Source organism: Bombyx mori, chromosome 18 (assembly GCF_030269925.1).
Source record: "Bombyx mori chromosome 18, ASM3026992v2".
In the NCBI taxonomy this organism is placed as follows: Eukaryota; Metazoa; Arthropoda; class Insecta; order Lepidoptera; family Bombycidae; genus Bombyx; species Bombyx mori.
Genome location: NC_085124.1, coordinates 3,764,024 through 3,788,107, shown reverse-complemented (window position 1 = coordinate 3,788,107; position 24,084 = coordinate 3,764,024). Strand labels below are relative to the sequence as shown.

Below are 24,084 nucleotides of genomic sequence, written 5' to 3'. Positions count from 1 at the left end.
GCGATACAAAGTCGCCGTAACAAGTCAAGATATACTGAAATCCATATTTAATCACTTCAACACGAACTGGTCTAATCTGTGTCCGACAGCCATAAATATGTTTTCCACCGTGCAGGGATTAGCTGAAAATATTTAAAAAATTTTGAAATCACATTCAAACATGAACTTCAGTAAATGATGCCTAGTGTAAAGATACTTTTATTAAACTGGGTACCACGATATCGCCTATTACTTACCAATCAGTTACGTCTGAAGGGCGCGACAGCGGTTAAGCAATACAATTGAAATTTCGACCTTATGTCTCAAGGTGGATGCTGGCATTCACATTGTCATTGATGTCTCGAGGACCCAGTAATAACTTAAAACCATGGCACATAGCCAAGAAATCGATTTTCCATCTATGCATAATTTTTTTTATTTATTAATTTGATTTCCTTACGAATATCAATCCATTGGTCTTCGTAGGCAGCGTCAAGTCTAGCAGCCCTAACTGCATCCCGTATAGCATGAGTTATTACTGCAGCTAGAGAGAATGCCGGTTCGCCAGTTGCTGGTAAAAAAGATACGCATTATTAAAGAGTCTAGTCAACAAAAAATACGAGATTAAGCAGTCAAAGTAGTTTTAATTAAGTATACTTTACCAAATGACAATATTTTTCGGTATAACTTTTTTAAATAATAAAACGGTTAATAATTTTAACATTTGGAACATTGCCAAAGCTTTAAAAGGCCAGCTTAATTGCGTAATCAAATGTTTTTACTAACAAGTAAATACTAATATAGACGGGTAGTAGCTCTGCTCACACAAATTCCCAAAGCATAATTTTCATTTTTTGAATTCTGAAACTTCAACCCGCTCTTTGATTGTGGTTGGCTGCATTCACATTATTGTGTCTATTCGCTCCGATAAAAAGATGGACCTTGAACTCAATTGCTTATCAAAAATACCTTTAGATTGTAGTACTCCGGTAGGGTTGTTGGAATTCCTCCTGAAATATATTCGGAAATCTGCCGGTATATCCTTAAGACCAGGAGGCTTGTACGTCCAAGTACGATCCGTTAGGAGCTTTCCAGTTTCCTGATCATAAATCACTTTTTCCGATGTCCAATAGCCGAGACCCATGATGAACGCACCCTCTATCTGAAAAACAAAACGGTACTAAAAACGATGAGCCCTAATTAGAACTACTATCTATTTGACTCAACTTGATTATCTGTTTGAGACAATTTTCGTAATTAATCATCAAATAATTATATTTGTATCAGGTTGATTCGTTTTCAGAACCCAATATAAGACTCTGTAATTCATGAATTCCTTCATCAATTATGAATGAAAATCATTGAATATATTGAGTGAAAAAGTACATTTTTGTTCAGATTATAGATAATTATATCTTACCTGTCCAACGTCAATTCCCGGACTCATACTTCTGCCAGTATCTTCCAGTAAATCAACTCTCAGCACATCATGGTTTCCAGTTAAAATATCAACTTCAACCTCCATCACAACTACACCATACACATCATATGGCTTTAAGCCATCTTTATTTGAATACATATATGACGCTTGCAAATCTATATCGTTATTGAAAGCTTTTTTAATAATATCCTCCCATTTTGGATCATTCAATTCTTCTTTGATTGGTTTGAGGCGATCCATTATTATCTGGCAGGCTTTCATTGTTGCAAAAGACACACATTCACTACCAATACTACCACCTGTGGTCATTGCGTTTGGACTCGTAAAGCTTGTACTAGGTTTTACGCTAATTTTGTTGAGGGGAATACCAAAAATGTATGCACATACTTGAGCTACTTTTGTGTTTAAACCTTGACCCATTTCAACTCCACCATGTATTATCACAACTGACCCATCTGCGTGATAAACTGATACAACGGAATTATATGACCCGAAATAAAAGACATCATAAGTCATTGGCAAGAGTTTCAAAGCTCGCTTTCTCCATCTATTCTGCTTATTGTAATTTTGCACATCAATTATTCTTTGGTCGTAGTCCGAGTCTCTTTTTAGTTGGTCAATTAATTGTGGAATAGGATTTGTGACTTGCATCATATTAGTTAGTCTCACTTCTAAAGGATCTTTATTCAGATGATATGCTACCTTTTCCATTATGTATTCACACATTGCTATTGCTTCTGTTGAAGCTGAAAGTGCAAAAATAGTAAAAAATATTTAAGGTATTTTATAAACATACATGCAAATTTAAACTTACAAGGAGCTCTACACCAAGTGTTAGATGGGCTATCAGTTGCTGCGCTATTAGCTTCGACGTACCATCTTCGACTATCATAGCAGTTCCCAACAAAATGGGCTGCAGTCACTGGACTAATCGTTTCATTCGGTGCACATCCATTGTCTTGATAGAATATATTTTTAAGGTATTGTATTTCACCGTTATTGTCAACACCCACCTGAATATACCGTGCAAATAATTAAAAATGTTTATCGAAATGAGTTTTATTTGGAAAAACTTGAGTTACGTGATACGCACTTCGAAATTACATTTTGTTGGGAGCCGTTTACCAATAATTCCCATATTTTGTTGCAAAGGCAGAATAAACCTGCATGTTTTTCCAGTTAGATGCGTAATAAGAGCTGCTCCACATGCTATCTGACTAGATCTTGTAATTTTACCTCCATAACTACCACCAACTCTTCTAATGATCACGTTCACACTAAAAAGCCACAGAATAAATGGCTATCTTAATAATATTATTCAATATAATGTTACCAAGTAATTACATATCGAAGGGTGTAAAGCTATTTGGTTTAACCGTCATTTTGGCAAATTTACAGGAGAGAGATTCAAAGTTTAATTATAAATAATATTAATACTAATATCATAACAAAAAACATTTCTTCAGCTACTTGAATGAAGTCAACTGAATTGTAATTCAATTAAAAAGATCGAACTGTTGATGCTAATATTAACTAAATCGCACCTTTAATTACAAAAATAAATGTTGCGTGTTAAGCTATATAATATGTAATACTATATACTAATATAATCAATATCTTATACCTTTAAATGAGCAATTCTTGTATATATAATCTGAATCTCGGAAACCGCTCCAACGATTTGCAAAAATTTAGTATACAGGGGATTTCGGGGACGATAAATCGATCTAGCTACGATTTATTTTCATAAAATGTTGTTTTATTCGTGTTTTCAATAATGAACTCTTCCCGACATCGAATAATAATACTATTTTTCGGCGAATAATAATACTATTTTTCTTAACTGAGGGCAACTAACCGCTTTAAAGACACAACAAGATGGCGTTATCAAAAAAAAAACGAGCAAAGCTCGGTCATCATAAATTTTTTATTAATGCTTAACAATCTATTATAGCTATCAATCAATCTTTGTTTACGTGAAATTAGTTTATATTGAATTAATATCTCAAATTATCGGCCATCTTAATCAAAAGCACTGAAAGAAGAAAATAGAAACATTTATGAATATGCACTTGCCTATTTATGGGCACGCTTAGACATTGTGCAACAGCCATATTAGCCAAATCCAGCCATTGCGTAGAAGAATATATTTCTAAGCCATCTTCGGTTTTCTTTGCGACGCAAGTTTGTGGCTCCATATAAAAGTGATGCTGTGTTTCAATATTTAATTCCCCATAAATAATACATTTCACATCATGACCAACTTCGACGGGATATATAACATTGTTTTTGGTTATTCGTGTATCTTTATCTGGACTTTTCAATGCGTCATCAATTGTTAGTACAGGTTTATTTTTATTGATGGATTCATATTTTATCGATATTAGTTTAGCAGCCTTAATGGCCGTTTTTTCTCTATCCGCTACTATTATCGCTGCTGGTTCGCCATAGTATTTGACCTGTTTAGAACACAATATTTCTTCATTCACTAAAATCAAAGGTGCGTTGGTTGGTGTAAATGAATTATTTCCGGGAATGTCCTGTGCGGTATAAAATCCTGAAACTCCTGCTATTTTCTGCGAATAAGAAGACACAGTTAAATAATGATCATTTTTTAGTTCATCGGTATCCTGTTCAAAGTGTTTGGAATACTGACAAAAGCTTCTGTAGTATCAAAGCCACTAATAATACTACCAGGTTTGACGTCAGCAGTTACAAAAGCAGCATATACTTCGTCTGATTCTCCTTTTAAATCATTGGCAAATGTAGCTTCCCCGCTGCATTGTGCTAAAGCTTCTAATTTCATCACAGGTTGATTTAAAGGCCAAAGATTTTCATCTGTCTCGAAAGTTTGTGTGCCTTTGGACGTATTCCGCTTAATAACATTACCGCCAGATTTATACTTCGGGTTGATTCGATCATCGGGACATTGACTTATTAATGCCTAGAATTAAAGGTGAAAATGCTGTGATTTTCGTTCCATCAATATTTCGTTTTATAACAAAAATAAATGTATATAATATGTATAATAATCATGGAGGACGATTGATAGAAGCTGAAATGAATTACGAATTTTTATACAAGGACTCCCTTATATCAGCTGCTTTTTGCTAGTAAAATCGGCAGATCGAAAAGTCAAAGATTTTTTTGTTAACTCCAGTAATGATGTTTTTTTTTAAATATATAATAGACAATCACATCTAATATATCCATCCATCCATGCAATAATCCAAACTTACTTTGTAATATAAAGAAACAGCCAACATTCTTCTATAAGAAGCAGATGGCTCTGTTGGAGAGTTTTCAGGCTTGACTTCATCATATAAAGTCTTCAATGCCTCCTGTATAGTTTCATCGGAGAACGGATCTGTGTTTGATAAAATACTCTCGGTTTTTGACGCATGAATAAAGTTTGGTGATATTCCACCGTATACTATTGTCGCTTTTTCCAGTATACTTGAATTTTGTTTGAATTTCCAAAGAAATCCTGCGTTGACTATCGCGTGTGCGTTTTGTGATCTCGGCATTATCTAAAATTCAAACTGTTTGATCAGTAATTTTACTTTTTTTTTTGGTATAATTTCTCTAAGCGTGGTCATTTTCTTTAAAGTTTATGTACAACAGCCCATAGACGTCTACTGCTGGACATAGGCGTAGCCCAAGCTTCACAACAATAATCGGTGTTGTGCAGCTCACATCCAACCCATTCTCGCGCCCTTCAGCAGGTCATCATATCAACAGAAGGAAGCGGAATTGTCGTACGTCGGAACTTGAAAAAAACAACTTCACACCAGAGCCATATCACTACATAGCATAAAACAAAGTCGCTTTCTCTGTCCCTATATTTGTCTCTATGTATGCTTAAATCTTTAAAACTACGCAACGGATTTTGATGTGGTTTTTCTAATAGATAGAGTGATTGAAGAGGAAGGTTTATAGTATAATAATATCCATTAAATAGTGAAGAAATCAATAATAAATTACAGTTTCCGAAGCGAAGCGAGGGCAGGTCGCTAGTTTATAATATAGTATGGTAAAAATTGATTTAGCTCAAAATTCAAGTTACGACATTTTCGCTTTCTCCCATCGAATTTTTATAGCAATACACTGCGATTACCAGCACGCATGGTATAACGGTTATGGTAATGCCACCCGCAATATGGCTGACAGAAACAAAAGTTTACATTCCTAGAATTAATTTCAAAATAAATTAAATAGAAATAAGGTAAATATATTAATGTAAGAATCCCTTGCAGTAATCTTGTTTGAGGCAATTAGAAAATTATGCGAATGAAAATATGAAATACCTTGTACGTTTTGATCTTCGTAGAACTTGATAAGGGGGGTAACATCACATTGATTATTATTTTTCCCTTCATTTCTGTTTCGAGGAAATCTGTAAGGTACATTGTCGATATTTTGTCCATTTTTTCGGCTAAAAATATTAGATGGGTTAATTAATTCACTTTGTATACGAAAAACATTTTGTTGTTTGAAAAGGTAATGAAATGACGCTACCCTTGTTACAATTTAATTTTTAATTTTAATTTTTTTGTTGCTTAGATGCGTGAACGAGCTCACCACAGTCCACCTGGTGTTAAGTGGTTACTGGAGCCCATAGAAATTTACAACGTGAATGCGCCACCCACCTTGAGATGTAAGTTCTAAGGTCTTAGTATAGTTACAACGGCTGCCCCACCCTTCAATCCGAATCGCATTACTGCTTCACGGCAGAAATAGGTGGGGTACCTACCCGTGCGGACTCACAAGAGGTTCTACCACCAGTAAAAAGTTTAAGGTCAATTATTAGAGTTTAAAGTTAATTATTACCCTATTATTAGTTAAAGTTATAGGATTTCCGGCGGCATTTCTGAAGCCGAAACGAAAATAAGATTACTAAGTATTCATTTTGTCGTGTTAAGAACATTAAAATTTGCCAAACTTTCGTTTTTTGTCTTTGATTATTTTGACTCTTTATTACATAATTGCGTGACACTTACAATTCATTTTGGCATACCCAGCAACACAACCTATCTTACGGAACAGTAGGAACCTTGTTCAAGGAAATCGTTTCAATACACCCTGTATCTTGGATTGGTGTGGGAACGTCTTCTTGTATTCAATACTTATCGGAATCCATATAAATATGTACTACATCGTGAACGCCGCTGTCAGCCTTGAGAGACATGACATCGAAATCCAAATTGTATTGCAAAACTCTTAAGATCTTTGCGGCAGAAAACTTTGCAACATTAACATTGGGTATAACTATTAAGCTTGGTTTTACAGCAATTCCGAAAATCAAATCAAACTCATTTCGTTTTATGAAATAAAAAATCGGAATTACCTATTGTAATCATAGCTCCAACAGTCTCGAATAGCAAAAATAAATCTGACTGGAATTCCTTGTTGCAGTGTTTCAAGTACAAGTTACCACCGATGGTTCCGATCTAAAAGAAATGTTGAAAAGTAAAATTAGCTATGATCAAACACTTTGTTCGTAATGTTTTAACAAAGCTATCTAGTAACAGTATATGGTCAACATTTATAATGTACATAAGCAGACAAACTCAGCCCCTAATGTTCGGTGGTAGCCTGAGCCCACAGATATTAAAGTGTTGATTTCTACGCTAATCTTGAGCCTTATAATCAAAATATTGTACTGTGGTTACGGGTAAACTTCGCTTCATGGTGGAAAGATGATTTCTAGAGAAGCAGACTCACTTTAATTAAATATAAGAAACTTTCTTTCAGTACTTACATTCCTTACTGGCAAATGAGCGACCAAGTCCATGTGATCATGAAACTCCTTCAAGTAGTTAAAGTCTACGTTGTCATCAGAAAGCTTAAGGAATAATTCCATCATTTCTGTTAAAGTCATTCCAGCACCAAGTGTTAGATTAACATCCACGACATATTCTCTTATATCTGTTACGTTAGAAATATCAATGACAAGCTTAGGATAATCCAGGACGTGATATACTCCTAAAACAAAAACGTTTCAATATTATCCGATTCTTTTACAGTTTATTCCTGAAAAGTGATTCCATGCGACGGAGTTGGAACGAAGCCTAAAGGATAAGATAATCAGTGCGTTAGTATCATGTGATCCAATCAATTATCCAACCAAAACAATCCAAGCAGGCAGTTACCAATACACATAACACACAGAAGAAAAGTTTAGAGTTTAAAATACTTTATCATTATTATAAATTAACAATTTAAATTAATTTACTTATTTCAACCTGAGCAGAAGTTTTCAAAAATAATTAATAACTTTAATGGCTTTTCGTAACATAGTAATATCACATTAGATCTCTGGACATGTGTTATTTATCTAACCTGTTGTATAGTATTCTCTCAGTTAAATGTAATTAATATGAATGAATCTTTAATTACAAAGAATACGGTTATTTGTCTCCAATGCCTATTGTATGTAGATAACAATATATAATATATCAATGTATATAACGTCAAACGCACTTAATGAGTAAACTCCAGTCACGCGACGGAACTGAGACAGACAGACGCCCTTTTTGCTTGCGTCACCTTACATTAGTAGATAAACTATAAATCTTCATTGAAAAAAATGCAAATAAATTAGGATATTTTCAGCATATAGTCGAAACATTATTACAACTATCATTCCTTTATAAGTCCATAACTGATGACGTATGATACCGATCGCTTCTTGGACTGGAGCGTATATAATTAATTGTATTGTTGTAATCATATTTACCTTGTCCTGTATTTCCAGCAATCAATTTATAATCCGTACTCTTTTCTATGACACTAAAAACATCACTTAAAGTATAACATTTATACCAAGTATGATCACCACAATCTATTACAATCATTTTTGTGGCGATATCATCTAGGAAACACCAATCATCTAGAGTTTTCGAATTTAGATCCTTATTTGTAAAAGCACAAGATTTATTATCGCTGCACACATTTCTTTGTTCCTCAGTGCATTTGAGTCTGAGTGCTTTATTCCCCAAATCTTCTATGTCTGATAGTTTATCTAATAGTTCTCTATCTGCGTCTTTAGCGAAAGTTTTCAAAGCGTCTGCTATTGGTCTATAACCTGTACAGCGACAAATGTTACTGGCAAATGAATTTTCAATTTCCTGAGTTGTTAAATCTGCCTTCTTTGTTTCAAGGATGCTAAAATATGTGTTTACTATTTATTTATTAAATGAGACATTGGTTTAATATCAGTGGTGTATAAGATTTTATGGTGATAGCACCTCTTGTGAGTCCGCACGGGTAGGTACCACAGCCCTGCGTATTTCTGCCGTGAAGCAGTAATGCGTTTCGGCTTGAAAGGTGGAGCAGCTTTTATAACTATATTGACACATTAGAACTTACATTTCAAGGTCGGTAGCGCATTGACGTTGTAAATGTTTATGGGCTCCAGTAACCACTTAACACCAGGTGGGCTGTGAGCTCGTGCACCCATCTAAGCAATAAATAAAACAAAAAAGATATTTTGTGTTTTTGGTGTTTGATATTTTTTCATTATTGATCTTTTTACGAAGGCCAAGTTTAAAACAAACCGTTTAATATATATAATAATGTATTAATCGGAAGTTTTCTACTAACTATTTAAGTGACCAAGATATTATTATGACTATTAAATTTGTAGAAAAAAAAAAATCGGTTGTCTGTAAAGTCGGCTTAGTGACGATAGTTGAACGTGACAACGTCATAAGAAAATGCTGATGTAATGGTTTCATTTTTCAAAAGAAAATTTTAATTTTATTTGTTTGATAGATATTTTGTATGGACAATTGACACCACATTCACTTTTCACTGAACTTCATTACTTGACGAAAACATGTAAATGTATTATTGTATAGCAGCTGTCCACGCGGATGCATCGCTCACTCAAGTAGGAGAGAGACAGATGTCGAACGCTGCCGAACGCGGAGGCCGATTGGGCCTCTTTGTCGCTCGTTGCGCGCTCTCGCTTGCACTTCAAGCCTTAAATGGAACGCCTCAATGAGTCATGTTTTTTCGTGCGTGCAGCCGGCTCCATCGAATTATAAGACGTTGTCACGTGAAAAACGATATTCTCATCAAACGTTTTTTACCTGTACATATTCATAATCCATCCAGGAGTGCAGTATCCACATTGTGTACCATTAAACTTGGCTAATCTGGTTTGGATATCATGGTAACCGGTAAGCCTATTTCCTAATCCTTCCACTGTTGTTATTTCCCATGCATGACACGAAAGCACCGACACTAAGCACTAAAAAAAAATAGTTTTGTTTCCAAGTAGAATAGATAATCTATTCAAATCATTAAACAAAATTATCAAGGTTACATTGATGTAAATTCAATATTCTCATATTATTAAATAAGAATTAAAAGGTGCTATTCTTGTTAGAAAAACAACAGAAAATCTTGTTTAAACTGCCTTAATATTAAACAGAAGAAAATGTTTATTCAGAACGTATGTTTTTTTGTATACAGCTAATTTTGGCTTTTTTTTATTACTTAGATAGGTGAACGAGCTCACAGCCCACCTAGTTTTAAGTGATTACTGGAGCCCATAGACATCTACAACGTAAATGCGCCACCCACATTGAGACATCTATACTAATATATAATTCTACAGTGGTTTTTACGGATGTTCCATTATAGCTACTGAACCATGCATCTGATTGACTTGAAACTTGGTATCCATGTAGAAAATATATGTACTTAATGGATAGGCTAATATTTATATGTGTGTTGGACTCCCTACACCAGTTGCGGGGGCGTTAATGATGAGAATCTTTGTGGGGGTGAGAAATAATAATGTTAATTTTAAATGCCCAGCGAAGCGGACGGGTACAGCTAGTAATTTCGAAGGTCTCAATGTAGTTACATGTCACATCACACTTGGCAGCACAGCGGCTAGAATGGCGCAGGATGGTGAACAGCCAAGTACGCGAGTTCGAGGATCAGCGTAAACTTGACCTTGATTACAAACGCGACCAGTTGAAGGCCCGCCCTCCTGCTTCCATAACCTATAATTATAAGAACGGCGTGCTTACGTGCCCTCAATGCGCAAGGAGTTTTGCCGCGAAGATAGGCTGTATAAGCCATCTTCGAGCGCACGAGCGCCAAATCGACGGATAGGAGTCAAAGCGGTCGCCATGGCCGAAATCGGTCGGATGAATCATCATCATCATCACATGTCACATCATCAATGTTAAATGAATTAAAACATACTTTACTGATTTTTTTTTCTTACAAATAAAAGAATATGCTACAGAATGTAGATAGCTTACAGAATTGACTGAGAATATCTTCATTTCGTTGTTGGGCGGTATCGCTGCTCTGACGGCGACGACGCAGGCTCCACAGCCGCCCTCGTGACACATCGCCTTCGTACCTCGGAGTTCCGCCACATTCCTGATGAACTCGTTGAGCGACACATCAGGACCAAACTTGCCGTCCACTGGACATGGAATCAAGTATTCCAAATCATAGAAGTTTGCTCGTAGGAGAATTACTTATCATGATAATTAATATTCCCGTAAACTATTTAACAATGAAACTAAATCAAATCTAAGTAGCCACTCTGAATCAATACGACTAAGTATTGTTTTTTTAAAGTGCCAAGTGCTACAGTGCTACAGTGAGATCTATGAAGTTATTTATTGTACATAGTAATTTTGATGCAAAAAGAACTTAAGAGATACTATGGCGAAATAGGGTCATATTTGCAAACAGTTACAGTTTCATTAAGTATAATTGGTTTTATATCAGTCGGTAAATCTCTCCGGAACAACTATTATGCAAATGTATTAGAGCTCGTAAGTTTTACAGAAAACTTATTTTATCAATACGATGCCTGTTTTTGCGACAATATATTTATCCCTCGAGGGTTTCAAATAAATAGTTTCCAGATACAAATAAACATCAGTCCTGCCATACGACGCTTACCTTCAAAATGCTTATTATTAATTCGAAAGCAAATTTTCATCGCGTTTAATATATGATTAGCACTTGTATAATTTCTACAACACTTGCAGCCGGAGTCGGATCACACTGATAAATGTCACATTTTCTAACAAACCGTTGCAAGTCGTCTATTTGTTGACGTTAGTAATAACATGAAGTTAATTTTAATGACGAATGGAAACACTCAATTTCGGGTACACAATCACGGTAAGCGATAATCGGCCATGTCATTACGGAGATATGTTGATAATTTAACAAATGACCTAATGATAGGTAAATGATGTCTGTTTTAGGGTTGCGTTTTTGCCGAAAATATTAGGAAACTAGGCGACCCGGCAAATGTTGTTTTGCCATATAATTTATTTCTAGGAAAGATAAATAATCTAAATGTGGGTATTTAGATTATTTATCTTTGCAACGCCATTTGCCGGGCTGATTTGTGAATCTAATCCAGCCGTTTAGGAGGAGTTCAGTAATAAACACACGCACAGAAGAAATATATATAGAAAAACAACTTTATACGATAGCCTTTATGCAGAAACCGTAATTATATTTTATGATAGTTATCAAAAAGTTATCGCAAAAGGTCCTTCGCTCACTTCGAGTGATGGGGTCGGAAGTCTTCGTAGCAAAAATATTATAATAGAATTAGATACCTACGACAGGCTTAGAGCAGAACTAAGAGGTTTTTTTAGAGAAACAGCAATGGATGACGCACCGCTTCACTTAAGTTCGTTAACCAAGGGCGTTCATTGAAATACATTGCGCGCAACACAATAACAAGTGGAATATAGTTTTGTTATTCTAATTTCTTTGTGCTGTCGTGCCATTATTAGTACTACCTTAGTCCTAAGTCTTGGAATTCGGCAATGCCTCGTACATGATATAATAATATTTATTATATCTATATTTACTTCAGTTACATTTCTTTCAAACTTAATTAAATTTATTGTTCTGATTAACTTATTAGATAAATCCTTTTCTATTTCGTTATTATAAGCAGAAAGAGTTTTGCTAGAAGTATTAGAATTATAAACTTCAAGGGTAAATGTTAATAAGGTTTTCCTCTAATGTACATGCTACGTATTACAAATTTACGCTTTTTGTATAAGAATAAGAGTAATTTGCCTTTTTATTTCTCATTCTAGACTTGCAAAGAATGGGAAAATAACAAGCCTTATTGACAATTACATTGTCAAAATTGGTGCCATATTTCAGATCTCAAGTAGAGAAAAAGTGTAAAAATGGTTGTCGAGATTGGGTTCGCAATCACTTTGATGCTATTGGACTAATTGCTTCATACTACGTTTGCCCAAAAATTAATTCGCAAAATTTGAGATCGTCAAAGTAAATAGATTCTATTTTCTTCGGTTTTGCGAATCAAAAACACAATTTTAAAGCTATTATTATGGTTTTATTTCGCGCTTTTTACTGTTATTATATATATCTGAGGCTTCCAATAATTGACAGCTTTCATGACCATATCACAATAATAGACACGCAATTAAGTTTTGATTATAACTCGATTAAACAGAATATTGTATTGTAATGAGAAAATGTGAAAAAAAAAAATTTTTTTTTATTGCTTATATGGGTAGAGTCCACCTGGTGTTAAGTGGTTATTGGAGCCCATAGACATCCACAACGTAAAGGCGCCACCCACCTTGAGATACTAGGCTGCACTAAAAGTATCGGGAATGGAATATTTCCACTGTTCCTGTCATATTAAAATCTTTTTAATTGAAAAGTCCTTGGTTTTAAAAATCGAATACCATTTATTTATTTAAAAAAAGATTCTCAGTCTTGTCACGAGGTTTTGTCAAACTTGTTTAGTCGTTGAGAAAATGGAATTGACTCGAGAAAATTCAAGAGCGATGATTTATTATGACTTTCGAAGTGGTTTAACACAGAAACAGTGTGTTGACCGGATGATTTCTGCATTTGGTGATGAAGCCCCATCCAAAATCACAATTTATCGCTGGTTTGCTGAGTTTCAACGTGGACGTGTCAAGCTCAGTGATGATCCCCGTCAAGGTCGTCCAAAAACTGCAGTCACCCAAGAAAACGTCGATGCTGTGCGTAAGCTGATTGAGGAAGATCGACATGTGACATACCGCGAAATTCAAGCAACTTTAGACATTGGCATGAGTCAAATACAAATAATATTGCATGAACAATTAGGTGTAAAAAAGTTGTTTTCCCAATGGATACCGCATTCGCTCTGTGAAGAGCAAAAAGCGGCTCGCGTTACTTGGTGCGTCAGAACTCTCGAAAGATTCCAAGCAGGATACTCAAATGCTGAATAAAACATTGTATCAGGTGACGAATCCTGGATATACGCGTACGAACCCGAAACAAAAAACCAGTCACGAGTTTGGGTGTTCGAAAATGAGTTAAAGCCAACAAAAATTGTTCGTTCACGGAGTGTTGCAAAAAAAATGGTGGCCACGTTTGTCTCCAAAACCGGCCATGTTACCATTCCTCTTGAGGGACAAAGAACGGTTAATGCAGAATGGTATGCTAGCATTTGTTTGCCACAGGTCGTTTCTGAACTCCGTAAAGAGAACTGCAACCGCCGCATCATCCTCCATCACGACAATGCGAGTTCTCACACCGCGCACAGAACAAAAGAGTTTTTAGAGCAAGAAAACATAGAATTATTAGACCATCCGCCGTACAGCTCCGACCTAAGCCCTAATGATTTCTATACTTTCCCTAAAATAAAGAATAAATTGCGTGGACAGAGATTTTCATCACCTGAAGAAGCTGTGGACGCCTACAAAACGGCCATTTTGGAGACCCCAACTTCTGAATGGAATGATTGCTTCAATGATTGGTTCCATCGTATGGAAAAATGTGTCAAATTTCGCGGAGAATACTTCGAAAAGCAATAAATACATTTTTAAATAGTAATGTTGTATCACTTCGTTAATTCCCGAAATTTTCAGTGCCGCCCTCGTAAGTTCTAAGGTCTCAAGTATAGTTACAATGTATATTGATTTCTTGTAACTACACTAAATTAGACTAAACATACCCTGGAATGCCAACAACAAATGTTTCATCACAATCCAAACAACGGCTTAGGAACACATAGATTACAAACAAAATACATACAAAAAATATATTAATTTAATTTTTATAGATATACATAGTTGGTTTAAATTACTTGATTTTGTACGGATTCACCTATAGCTTTTATACGATTTGAAAATACCGAAATTGTTAGTTTTTATTGTATACTTAACTCTTACGTCAGTTTTATAATCGGTACTTGAAGTCGTGTGAAATTTAGAATTGGACAAAAAAGTAAAGAAAAATCCTTAAAAAACGTCAGAGTAATTATTACTTGGATGCTAATTATATCATTGTGTACCGGTCGTCTTCGTTTTTATAATTACCCGGCTATTTTGCTTCGTAATTTAATTATTTTTTCGTATTAATTAGTGTTGTCTCGTTCGCGTCGTAATAAACTAAACAAAATTAGTTGAATTAATGCTGCTTTGATAAAAAAAAAAAAATATACTGGTTGTTAGGAGACCGCTTCCGAAAACGAAGACAGACTATAATACTAATGACACCTTTGATGATGGGACGGGAAAAAATTGATCCTGACAAAAAAAAATCATATGTTTAAAAAGTTTTATTAGCATTATTTACGCTCCATCATGTTAGTGAAGCTAAATGAAATGATGGTTTCATAAAAAAAATACATTACTTTACTAAAAATAAAAACCAGCAATGAAACACAAAATCAAAAACAGCTGATGCTCGGGTCAACGAACGCGCGGACGCGGCGCGGCGCGGCACAGACTCGCGCGAGCGCACAAATACTTATTTACAACTTCATCATCAAAGGTCATTAGTACTATCGTCTGTCTTCGTTTTCGGAAGCGGTCTCCTCACACCCAGTATAGTGCACCGTCGTAGCCCAAAAATACAGTGTCTTTCATGTGATGTGATATCGCGTGAGCTCGATACATTTTTAGTACATATCAATATGATGAAAAAACCCTTTGATATATAGGTATGATATGTATTCAGATTATCTAATAGTCAACTATGGAAGTATATCATAGCATGAATTGTGTTCCCGAATGATTAGAAATAGAATGTGCATTTACATTTCACATCAGCGCTTTTTGAATTCAACTGAAATACCAATGCTTTAATACCGACATGAAGCTTCAACCATTTTAATGATTGTCACTGCGCTAAAGTTTCTTTTTAAAAAGCTCGACCCTGCTACGATCCCCTGTGGCTATTCGTATAACAACGATTTCGCAGTACAACTATAAGTAATAAGTATATTTATAAATAATATCGAATAATTACCGTTCGTACAAAATTTTTAATAACATTAAATAAAAAAGTTGAGCAAAGACCGTCTCTGAACGTCCACATAGCATAGTGTCCAGTAAAAAAAATCTATTTAATGACACATTTTTTTTTTATCGCTTAGATGGGTGGACGAGCTCACAGCCCACCTGGTATTAAGTGGTTACTGAAACCCATAGACATTTACAATGTAAATGCGCCACCCATCTTGAGATATAAGTTCTAAGGTCTCAGTATAGTTACAACGGCTGGCCCACCCTACAAACCGAAACGCATTACTGCTTCACGGCAGAAATAGGTAGGGTGGTGGTACCTACCCGTGCGGACTAACAAGAGGTCCTACCACCAGTAAGAAGACATATATTTTAATACAAGCCGTAGCAACCCATTCAGCCGGCCGTGTTTCTCGTATCTTTTCAGCAGGTCGCGATTCCAATCCGATAGTAGATTCATTCGCGAAGCAGCTGCTCTTGAGTTGTTAGGTCTCCTTCGGAGGCACTTGGGAAGCCGTTAGATAATTCCACCCCTCCTGGCTGAACCTTTGCTCGCCCACCTGTCCTGGTGAAACTGGAAAGTCCTCCGGGTTACCAGTACTCCTTCAATTATAAAAAAAAACAAGTTATACAATCAAAAGCATATGGTTTTCACTGATTGAGAATAGCGCGTGGGTAGCTTATTCCACCGAAATGCCTCGCCTTGTATCCCGCTCATGTTCTTCCGTCATCGTCACCTACCTACAACTACCACTTTGTCAATAGGTTACGATCTGCCAAGTCTATCACGCAATAGAACTAAAACCAAAATCTGTGTATGTACAGATTAGTTTCGGAGAATACAGAAAGAAGTCTTACTGTTCTACACAGTACTGGACGCCTGTCTAAACAGAGCCAAGCTGCTACAGATATAACTATGATAGTGGTCGCAACCAGTACGTGGTTATTTTATTTATTTATTTATTAAGTTGCACCAACAAAGTGATCATCAATACAAAACATTGACAAATTGACAAAAGTTCATGGCAGATGTCACCTCAATTATAGGTGCAATCGACAGTGCATTAACATAAAAAAAAAAAAAAATACAGGGTTATAACCAATACCGTCTTTACCATAAGGGCACACGGGGCCCGTGCCCAGGGCCCCCATTCTCAGGGGGGCCCGAAGGACCCACAATTTCTCTCACACATTTATTTTCAAAACATTTTTGTCGGGCACATTACAATTTTTTTACAAATCAGTAACCTTCACAGAAGGTATTTTTAAGTCATATACTACGCCATTATATCGATGACTATTCCTACTGCACTAATTAATAATATTTCCGAACGCAAATTACCTAATTTACTGAGTACACCATCTAGCGATCACGATGACGGTTTCCGTTAACGTAATCGTAACCAAATAACCAGCAGCATTCTAATATCATTAATGACATATTATATCATACTCTATGATAAATGGCCATACTCAGTAAAAAAATCTTATTTTACTTTCCAAAAGGGCCTCAAATCCTTGTGTGCCCAAGGGCCCCAGCCTAATTTAAGACGTCCCTGGTTATAACGCGCTACCACCGTCCAGTATTCTTCATCTCTTGACGTTACTATTCCTAATTTACTATCGTCCATCCGTATTAGAATCTTCAATTGGCTTTTTAATTCATTTCCTCATCTCTACCCCTTAGATCTAAGTGGTCGTAATGTGAGTCTACAGTTCCAATGTAACAACGAAATTTGTCACAGCCATAATATTTTTTTCATACAGAATATTGTTCAATGAAACTACGCTATGCACCTACTAGTTTCTTCCATGCGAAGTCGCTTGGACGGGTTAAGGTCTATTGATTATTCAGTCAAGACGATAATTTTAACGCCGTGAATATAACAGTTGGACTAAAGGTCAGAGATAATGGTCGTGGCTCTTCAGCTGATCGATTTTTTGTTCAATTTAACGACATATGTGCAAATTGCGAAATTTACAAATTATAGAGTTACTATTCCGGGCCTGGGGGTGGTTATTTCTGTTTCATATACACGTTTTTAATAACACAAAAAAAAACTCTTCGTTTCTGAGCCTTCGTTCTTCGCCTAGAAGGCTCTTTCAGCAGAACGTTCTTGGGATGAGCTGCGCTGTCTGTTTGCAGCAACCCCCTTGCCCTATCCGGGTTCGGGCCTCGTAGGAGATTGGACGCTTGGGCGAGAGTGCAGGGGAGTCGTGAGGCGGGCCCTAAATTTCATCCCTTGGGTCCGCAGTCCACTGCTAACGTCTGCGGACCTCTCCCACATACCAACTGTACCACCTCGTAGGAGGTTCGGCACATGGTCAAGAACAACGGCCGGTTAAATTTGCAATTTTCAATTACTTCAAATAAATACTTAATAATCCAATAATCAAACAAAGAAGAAAATGGTTCTTCGTTTTTTTGTTTTTGTCTATTTATTTATAGATAATTAATTAACTACGATCAGATGAGAATTAGAATTTTGGTCAAGTTGGTGAATCAATTCTATTTCCAAAAGCGGTTGCCAAGTAATAGAAAGGTCGTTTTCTGACACGACCATGGAAGATCCGAGATGGTTCAAGGGTCATACACGGTAAATTATTAATCTTTACATCATCAATTAACAGTACTAAATTCGGTGGTATTTCTAAAACCGTATCTCATTTGTCGGTAATTTTAAAATGAAACAAAGCATATCAACTGTTTTGGTATGGGACTTGTAATCTGGTTTGGCAGATGTGGTCTTTTCGTCAAGAAATCATGCCTTAAATACTGGATATAGTAGGAGTAACTTCTCTCAATACATTGCATTGGGCTCGGTATCAGGTACCTCATTTAGTTGTTCTGTAATCTACAATAAACCTAACTATTCCTATAACTATAAAAATGGAGGAGAGTAGCGCCCGCCCCGAGGAAGACGACAAGGAAGATGAAGAGGAAGCCGAAGAGAGAAGACTGAAGAAAGAAGTCGACCCTCCCATTATCATCCAGCTAGCACATATGGATCAAGCCAACAATTCATCACCCCTGCCTCAAAAGACAGGGAGTTTTCAAGTTCGGGCACAGAGTAGATAGCGGCTTAGCAGCGCCTTGGCTCTGCCTGGCATTACTGAAGTCCATGGGCGACGGTAACCACTCACCATCAGATGGGCCGTATGCTCGTCTGCCTACAAGGGCAATAAAAAAAGGCCCTTTCCGAGCCCCCCTGAACGGACGCGACGATCCGACAGCAAGAGATTCATAATTAATTTGAAGTCGACTAATTTGGATGAAGAGCATTTGATAAAATGTTGTTTTATTAAATTCAGTTCAAACTTCTACCTACTGCTTAGACTATGGGCTCCAGTAATCAGTACGTAACGGTTTCACGATTGTGGCCTTAAATTAGTGATTGAAAAAGAAATAGATGTGGATTTACTTTTACTTTCATACTATCTCGTAGTACAGTAGTTCTGAAATTTATATATGTATAGATATATTGAAGTACTCTATAGATCTTGTATTTGGCCTGTAAATTTTCAACATACGTTGATTGAATGCAGGAGGTTGATTGCCCATCTAAGTTAGTAAGAAGGGATGCTAAGCTCCCCAAAAAAAGCTTAGTGGCTGTAAAGCTTTTTAGCAATACGTTTACTGTTAAAACGAAATTGTTTACGTTATAGGCGTAGAAAAAGATTTGCTTCTAAGCAAGAACATCAAAGGTCACTGATAATTTTCGATCACCACACATTCCGGAAAAAAATTACATTCACTTTGGTAAATCATAAAAGTTCCATACAATTTTAACCATTAAAATGTTTAAAACTCACCTTCATGAGTCGTTTTTAAGTAATAAATGACCTATAAATCAGAATGACCGATAAAATTTGTGAACGCAAACAAGAGATTTAACATTAAGATGAAAATGAAATTAATACGCAGGTGTGCATCCCCCATTATTTTTGTAAATCAGCTAAAGTTTGAAATTAATGAATTACCGCAGATACCACGGGAGACCCTAATAAAATTTAACCTTTATGAATTTATAGAGTACACGTTTAAAAAACATTAAAGTTAGCAACAATTTTATAAATTACCGGGAGAGTTTTGCGGTTAATCAGGTATTGTATGTACATGCTGATATTAGGATATCAGATCTTAATTGAAACTAGAAATGCCCGCAGTAGTCGAAATTCGACTATAATTAATTGGTATTGTAAGTTTGTACACTATTATGATTGTATTTTATACTTCTATAATCACAAATTTCGCCAAGACTACACTATAAAAAATATTAACAAACAATATTTAATCTATTCTCAATTTGACAACAGACGTCAAGAACAAAAGTTTGACAATAAATAGTATGCATGCCTGTGTGCGTTAAATACATGGTATGTGTGTGTAATGTTTTCTTTATTGATTTAATGTATCTTTTATGCATTATTTTTAAAAAATATTAGCATTGTGCACTTCTTCTCTATATTCTCTATAAGTGTGGAAAATTTCATACTCCTCCGTTCGCGCAATTTTCGTAAAAAGGGATACAAAGTTTTTGCTTCACGTATTAATATATAGATAAATGCAGATACTACCAAAAATACTGAATTTGTGTTCTGTTTCACATGCGAGGGATTTATATTAAAAAACTCTATGTTACTGTTTTGAATCAAAAAGCGGCGTTTTAATTTTTTATTTGTTATGTAGACAGGTAAACGAACGTACGGCCTACCCGATGTAAAATGGTTACCGAAATCTATAGACGTCTACAACGTAAATGCCGTAACCCACCTCGAGACATGAGTTTTAAGGTCTCAGTTTTTATATTGCTACGGATGCCCCACCCTTACCGAAACGCATTACTGGTTCACGGCAGAAATAGGCAGGGCGGTGGTAGCTATCCTTGCGGACTCACAAGACGTTCTACCACCAGCAAATTATGATTTTGCAAGTTTGATTTTTATTACACGATGTTATTCCTTCACCGTGGAAGTCAATCGCGAACAATTGTTAAGTACGTATTTAATCAGAAAACTTGGTACCTGCCTGCAGGATTCGAGCACCGATACATCGTTTGATACGATTGCACCGGGCGTCTATACTTTAGGCCACCACGACTATTTATATCTAAACCCATAAGTTTCTTAATTATTTTCGGTAGGCAGCGGTTTGGCTCTGTCCCTGGCATTGCTGAAGTCCATAGGCGACGGTAACCACTCACCATCAGGTGGGCCGTATGCTCGCCTGCCTACAAGGGCAATAAAAAAAGAATACAAATTTGTCCGTAAGTGATGCTGTTGCTGAAAGAATCTGAATTTCTCTTTTGTAATTATTTTATTTTATCCTTATCTAAATACAAATACAGATGCATACCAAAATTTGTTTTTTTTTTAGTGGATAGCATTAATTCGCAATTTTTTTAAAACTTCTGCAACATTAAATATATACTGTACAATATAGTATATATTATAGTGTAAATACTTAATAATGTACGTAGCTACTCTATGTAAGTGAGTAAGTGAAACTGTTGTTATTTTTTATTTATAGTTGGTGTAAATATAATGGCATGTTCCCTGTTACACTCAATTTACTTGTAATGATATGTAGTACGTACACCATTTCACGGTCCGAAGATCTCAAAGGCTAGAAAAAATAATTGTCGGTTAGTTTTTGTGATGAGGACGCATGAGCGAGGTTGCGTTGCGTTCTCGAGTGTTGAAGTTCTTGACTTCTTGTTGCGCGATGTAGCAAGCTAGCCTAAGCTATTAATCAATAATCCAACAAAGTTCGCTTGGATAAGAGTCACCGTTATCTAGCTGAATAAATACAAACACATGCCGACGTATCGACAGAATAATCTAATGTAAATAAATGTTTAATAGAATTGAAGCGGAAAAAGAAAAGATGGTCTAAGTTTTCAGTGATTTAAAATTATTATATAATAATTGAAGTAACACTAAATAGGTAAAACTTATTTTTAGACATTTATTCCAAATAAGGACATTGACTATGTTTTCATAACTAATTTGTTTTCAAATGTGTTATGTAAACTATTGCAATATGTCTTTAATGAACAACCTCAGTGGGTGTTTGGATATATTATGAATATAATTTTGATTTCGAAATTTTTTTTTCTTATCAACGTTATTCCATCATTTTGGTAGTTATTAGGGAATACATAACAAGTTACGTAATGTAAAAACTAGGTATAGAATTCGTGTCGCTTGATACACCGTGAGTCTTGTGCTTTAGGCTAGTTTCTCATTTCATTTATTTAGTCTTACGGTCCGCTTTTTGCGAAGTGGTCACATAAGGGCCTGAATGATGCTCAACTTCAAACGTGGTTTGTGGATAGTGCTCAACAATAGGCACCGATTTGGTTGTGTCTCTGCTATTGCTCACGTCCAAGAGCCAAGGTTAGCACTCTTCATCGAGTAGGTCTTAGTTTGTCTGCCTACAGGGATTAAAAAAAAGGTGATAAGCAGTCCGTGAGCTAGCAATGAATTTCGATTTCAGAATAAGATAAGGTTAAATTAAATCTTATCTATCTATATATATAAAAATGAATTGCTGTTCGTTAGTCTCGCTAAAACTCGAGAACGGCTGGACTGATTTGGCTAATTTTGGTCTTGAATTATTGGTAAAAGTCCAGAGAAAGTTTAAAAGGTAAATAAATATGAAAACGCTCGGAATTAAATATAAATAACAATTTTGTTTTTCCTTTGATGTGTCCCCCGTCGGACGGATTCCTTTTGTTTGTTTTGAGTTTGTTTTATAAAAAAGTTTAGGTCTTTTACTTATCGATTGAGGCACTAGGAAGTCTGTCAAGTCAGCTAGTTTTAAATAAGAATAAACTTTGATCGTTGTGATGTAAAAATTCTTAGTATTATCTGTAATTTATTTGTGTGTCAAGACTTTACGAGTTTTTTAAGGTTCCGATCTTCAAAATGAAAATAAATGAACGCTTGTAGGAACAATTTACTGTTCGTTCGTTTTTCCGAGATTCAAAACCGTTTTTCTCAGGAATAGCTAAAGTTAACAAGTTGAATTATTAAAAAATAACAAAGTCTACGACGGAACGAAGTTTTTAATAAAAATCTCAAGCTGATAATAATAGTTTCATCAAAATGGAAAAGTCTTTAGAAACGGACAAATTTGTAGCTTTGACACGTAAAAAAGGGAATTTCGAGGGCTTAATTCGTGGATTCAATTAACACATACCCATCCCGCGTGTCTAATATATGGAATGACGAAACGTTGACCCAAACATCCGGTCACAAAATTTAACCATTGCTTAAAAACGAATCCTGTTATAAGATTTTCTGAACAAAACGTTCACCTACGATTCACAGGCCGACTCAAATAACGTTAAATGGATCGAACAGACAAATTTATTACTGATCATCTATCTTATAATTGACCGCCGGAACTAATAGTACAAAATTAATTTAGCGTTGTCACCGCGAATTAATTTAAATTAAATCCACGTACTGGCAAACGCAGTGTGGGACGGCCACCTACCAGATGGACCGACGACCTGATGAAAATTGCTGGGTCACGTTGGATGCAGGTGGCAACGGACCGGCCGCACTGGACATCAGTTGGAGAGGCCTATGTTCAGCAGTGGACAGCAGACAGGCTGAGATGACCGCGAATTAATACAGCATTGCAGCAAATTTGAATCAAGTTTTAGCAAGTTTGTGGTTCTTTTTTCTATTATAAGACAAACTAGCACATGTATATCCGCTTGAGTTTAAGATATATCATCAATTCACCATGCATATAATAAAATACTTAAGCCCCATTTTTCAAAGTCGATTACGGCAATCGAATTGTAATATTGTGTATGTATTGTACATTACTGGTGGCAGGACCTCTTGTGAGTCCGCGCGGGTGGGTACCACCACCTAGGAGTGGGTGATATAAATCGTATATAGATTCAATATCTATATATCGCAGCAATATCGTTGAATCCGATATCGCCCCGCACGAAATCTATATATCGATATCAGCCAATACACGATATTGCTCGATGTGATGCGCATCGCCATATCGGACCGATTCGTGAATCGAAATCTATATTTCGATATCAGCCGATACACGATATTGCTCGATGTGATGCGCATCGGCATATCGTACCGATTCGTTAATATTAGAAATATTCGTTTGGTTCGTATCGAATCGGCCAGAGTGAGTGAGCGCACGATAGGGATATCATGTGATGAATGAAACAGAAACAGGCATTATCCATACAATTGTAAACCTTATATTTAAGTCCATATGTCTGTAGATTATTCTTAGTGTATCAGCAGGATACAATTAAGGAAAGAAGTTTCAACTTTCGACCCTAACTTGAATGCAGTATAGCCTATTTGCATCGTTGAATTTAATTT

The 24,084-nt window shown here is 35.9% G+C and overlaps 1 protein-coding gene across 1 annotated transcript; it reads right to left on the bottom strand.

Moving 5' to 3' along the window:
* Positions 1-51: 51 nt before the first annotated feature.
* On the bottom strand, positions 52-11,402 carry Aox2 (aldehyde oxidase 2). Its single transcript, NM_001110341.1, is given in 18 exon segments — positions 52-122; positions 440-550; positions 949-1,141; positions 1,400-2,166; positions 2,235-2,433; positions 2,514-2,697; positions 3,497-3,996; positions 4,077-4,364; positions 4,660-4,863; positions 4,865-4,876; positions 4,879-4,950; positions 5,728-5,855; positions 6,768-6,870; positions 7,182-7,405; positions 8,160-8,587; positions 9,517-9,677; positions 10,705-10,874; positions 11,363-11,402. Coding segments are annotated over 18 exon segments (3,855 nt in total).
* Between the last annotated feature and the right edge of the window lie 12,682 nt (positions 11,403-24,084).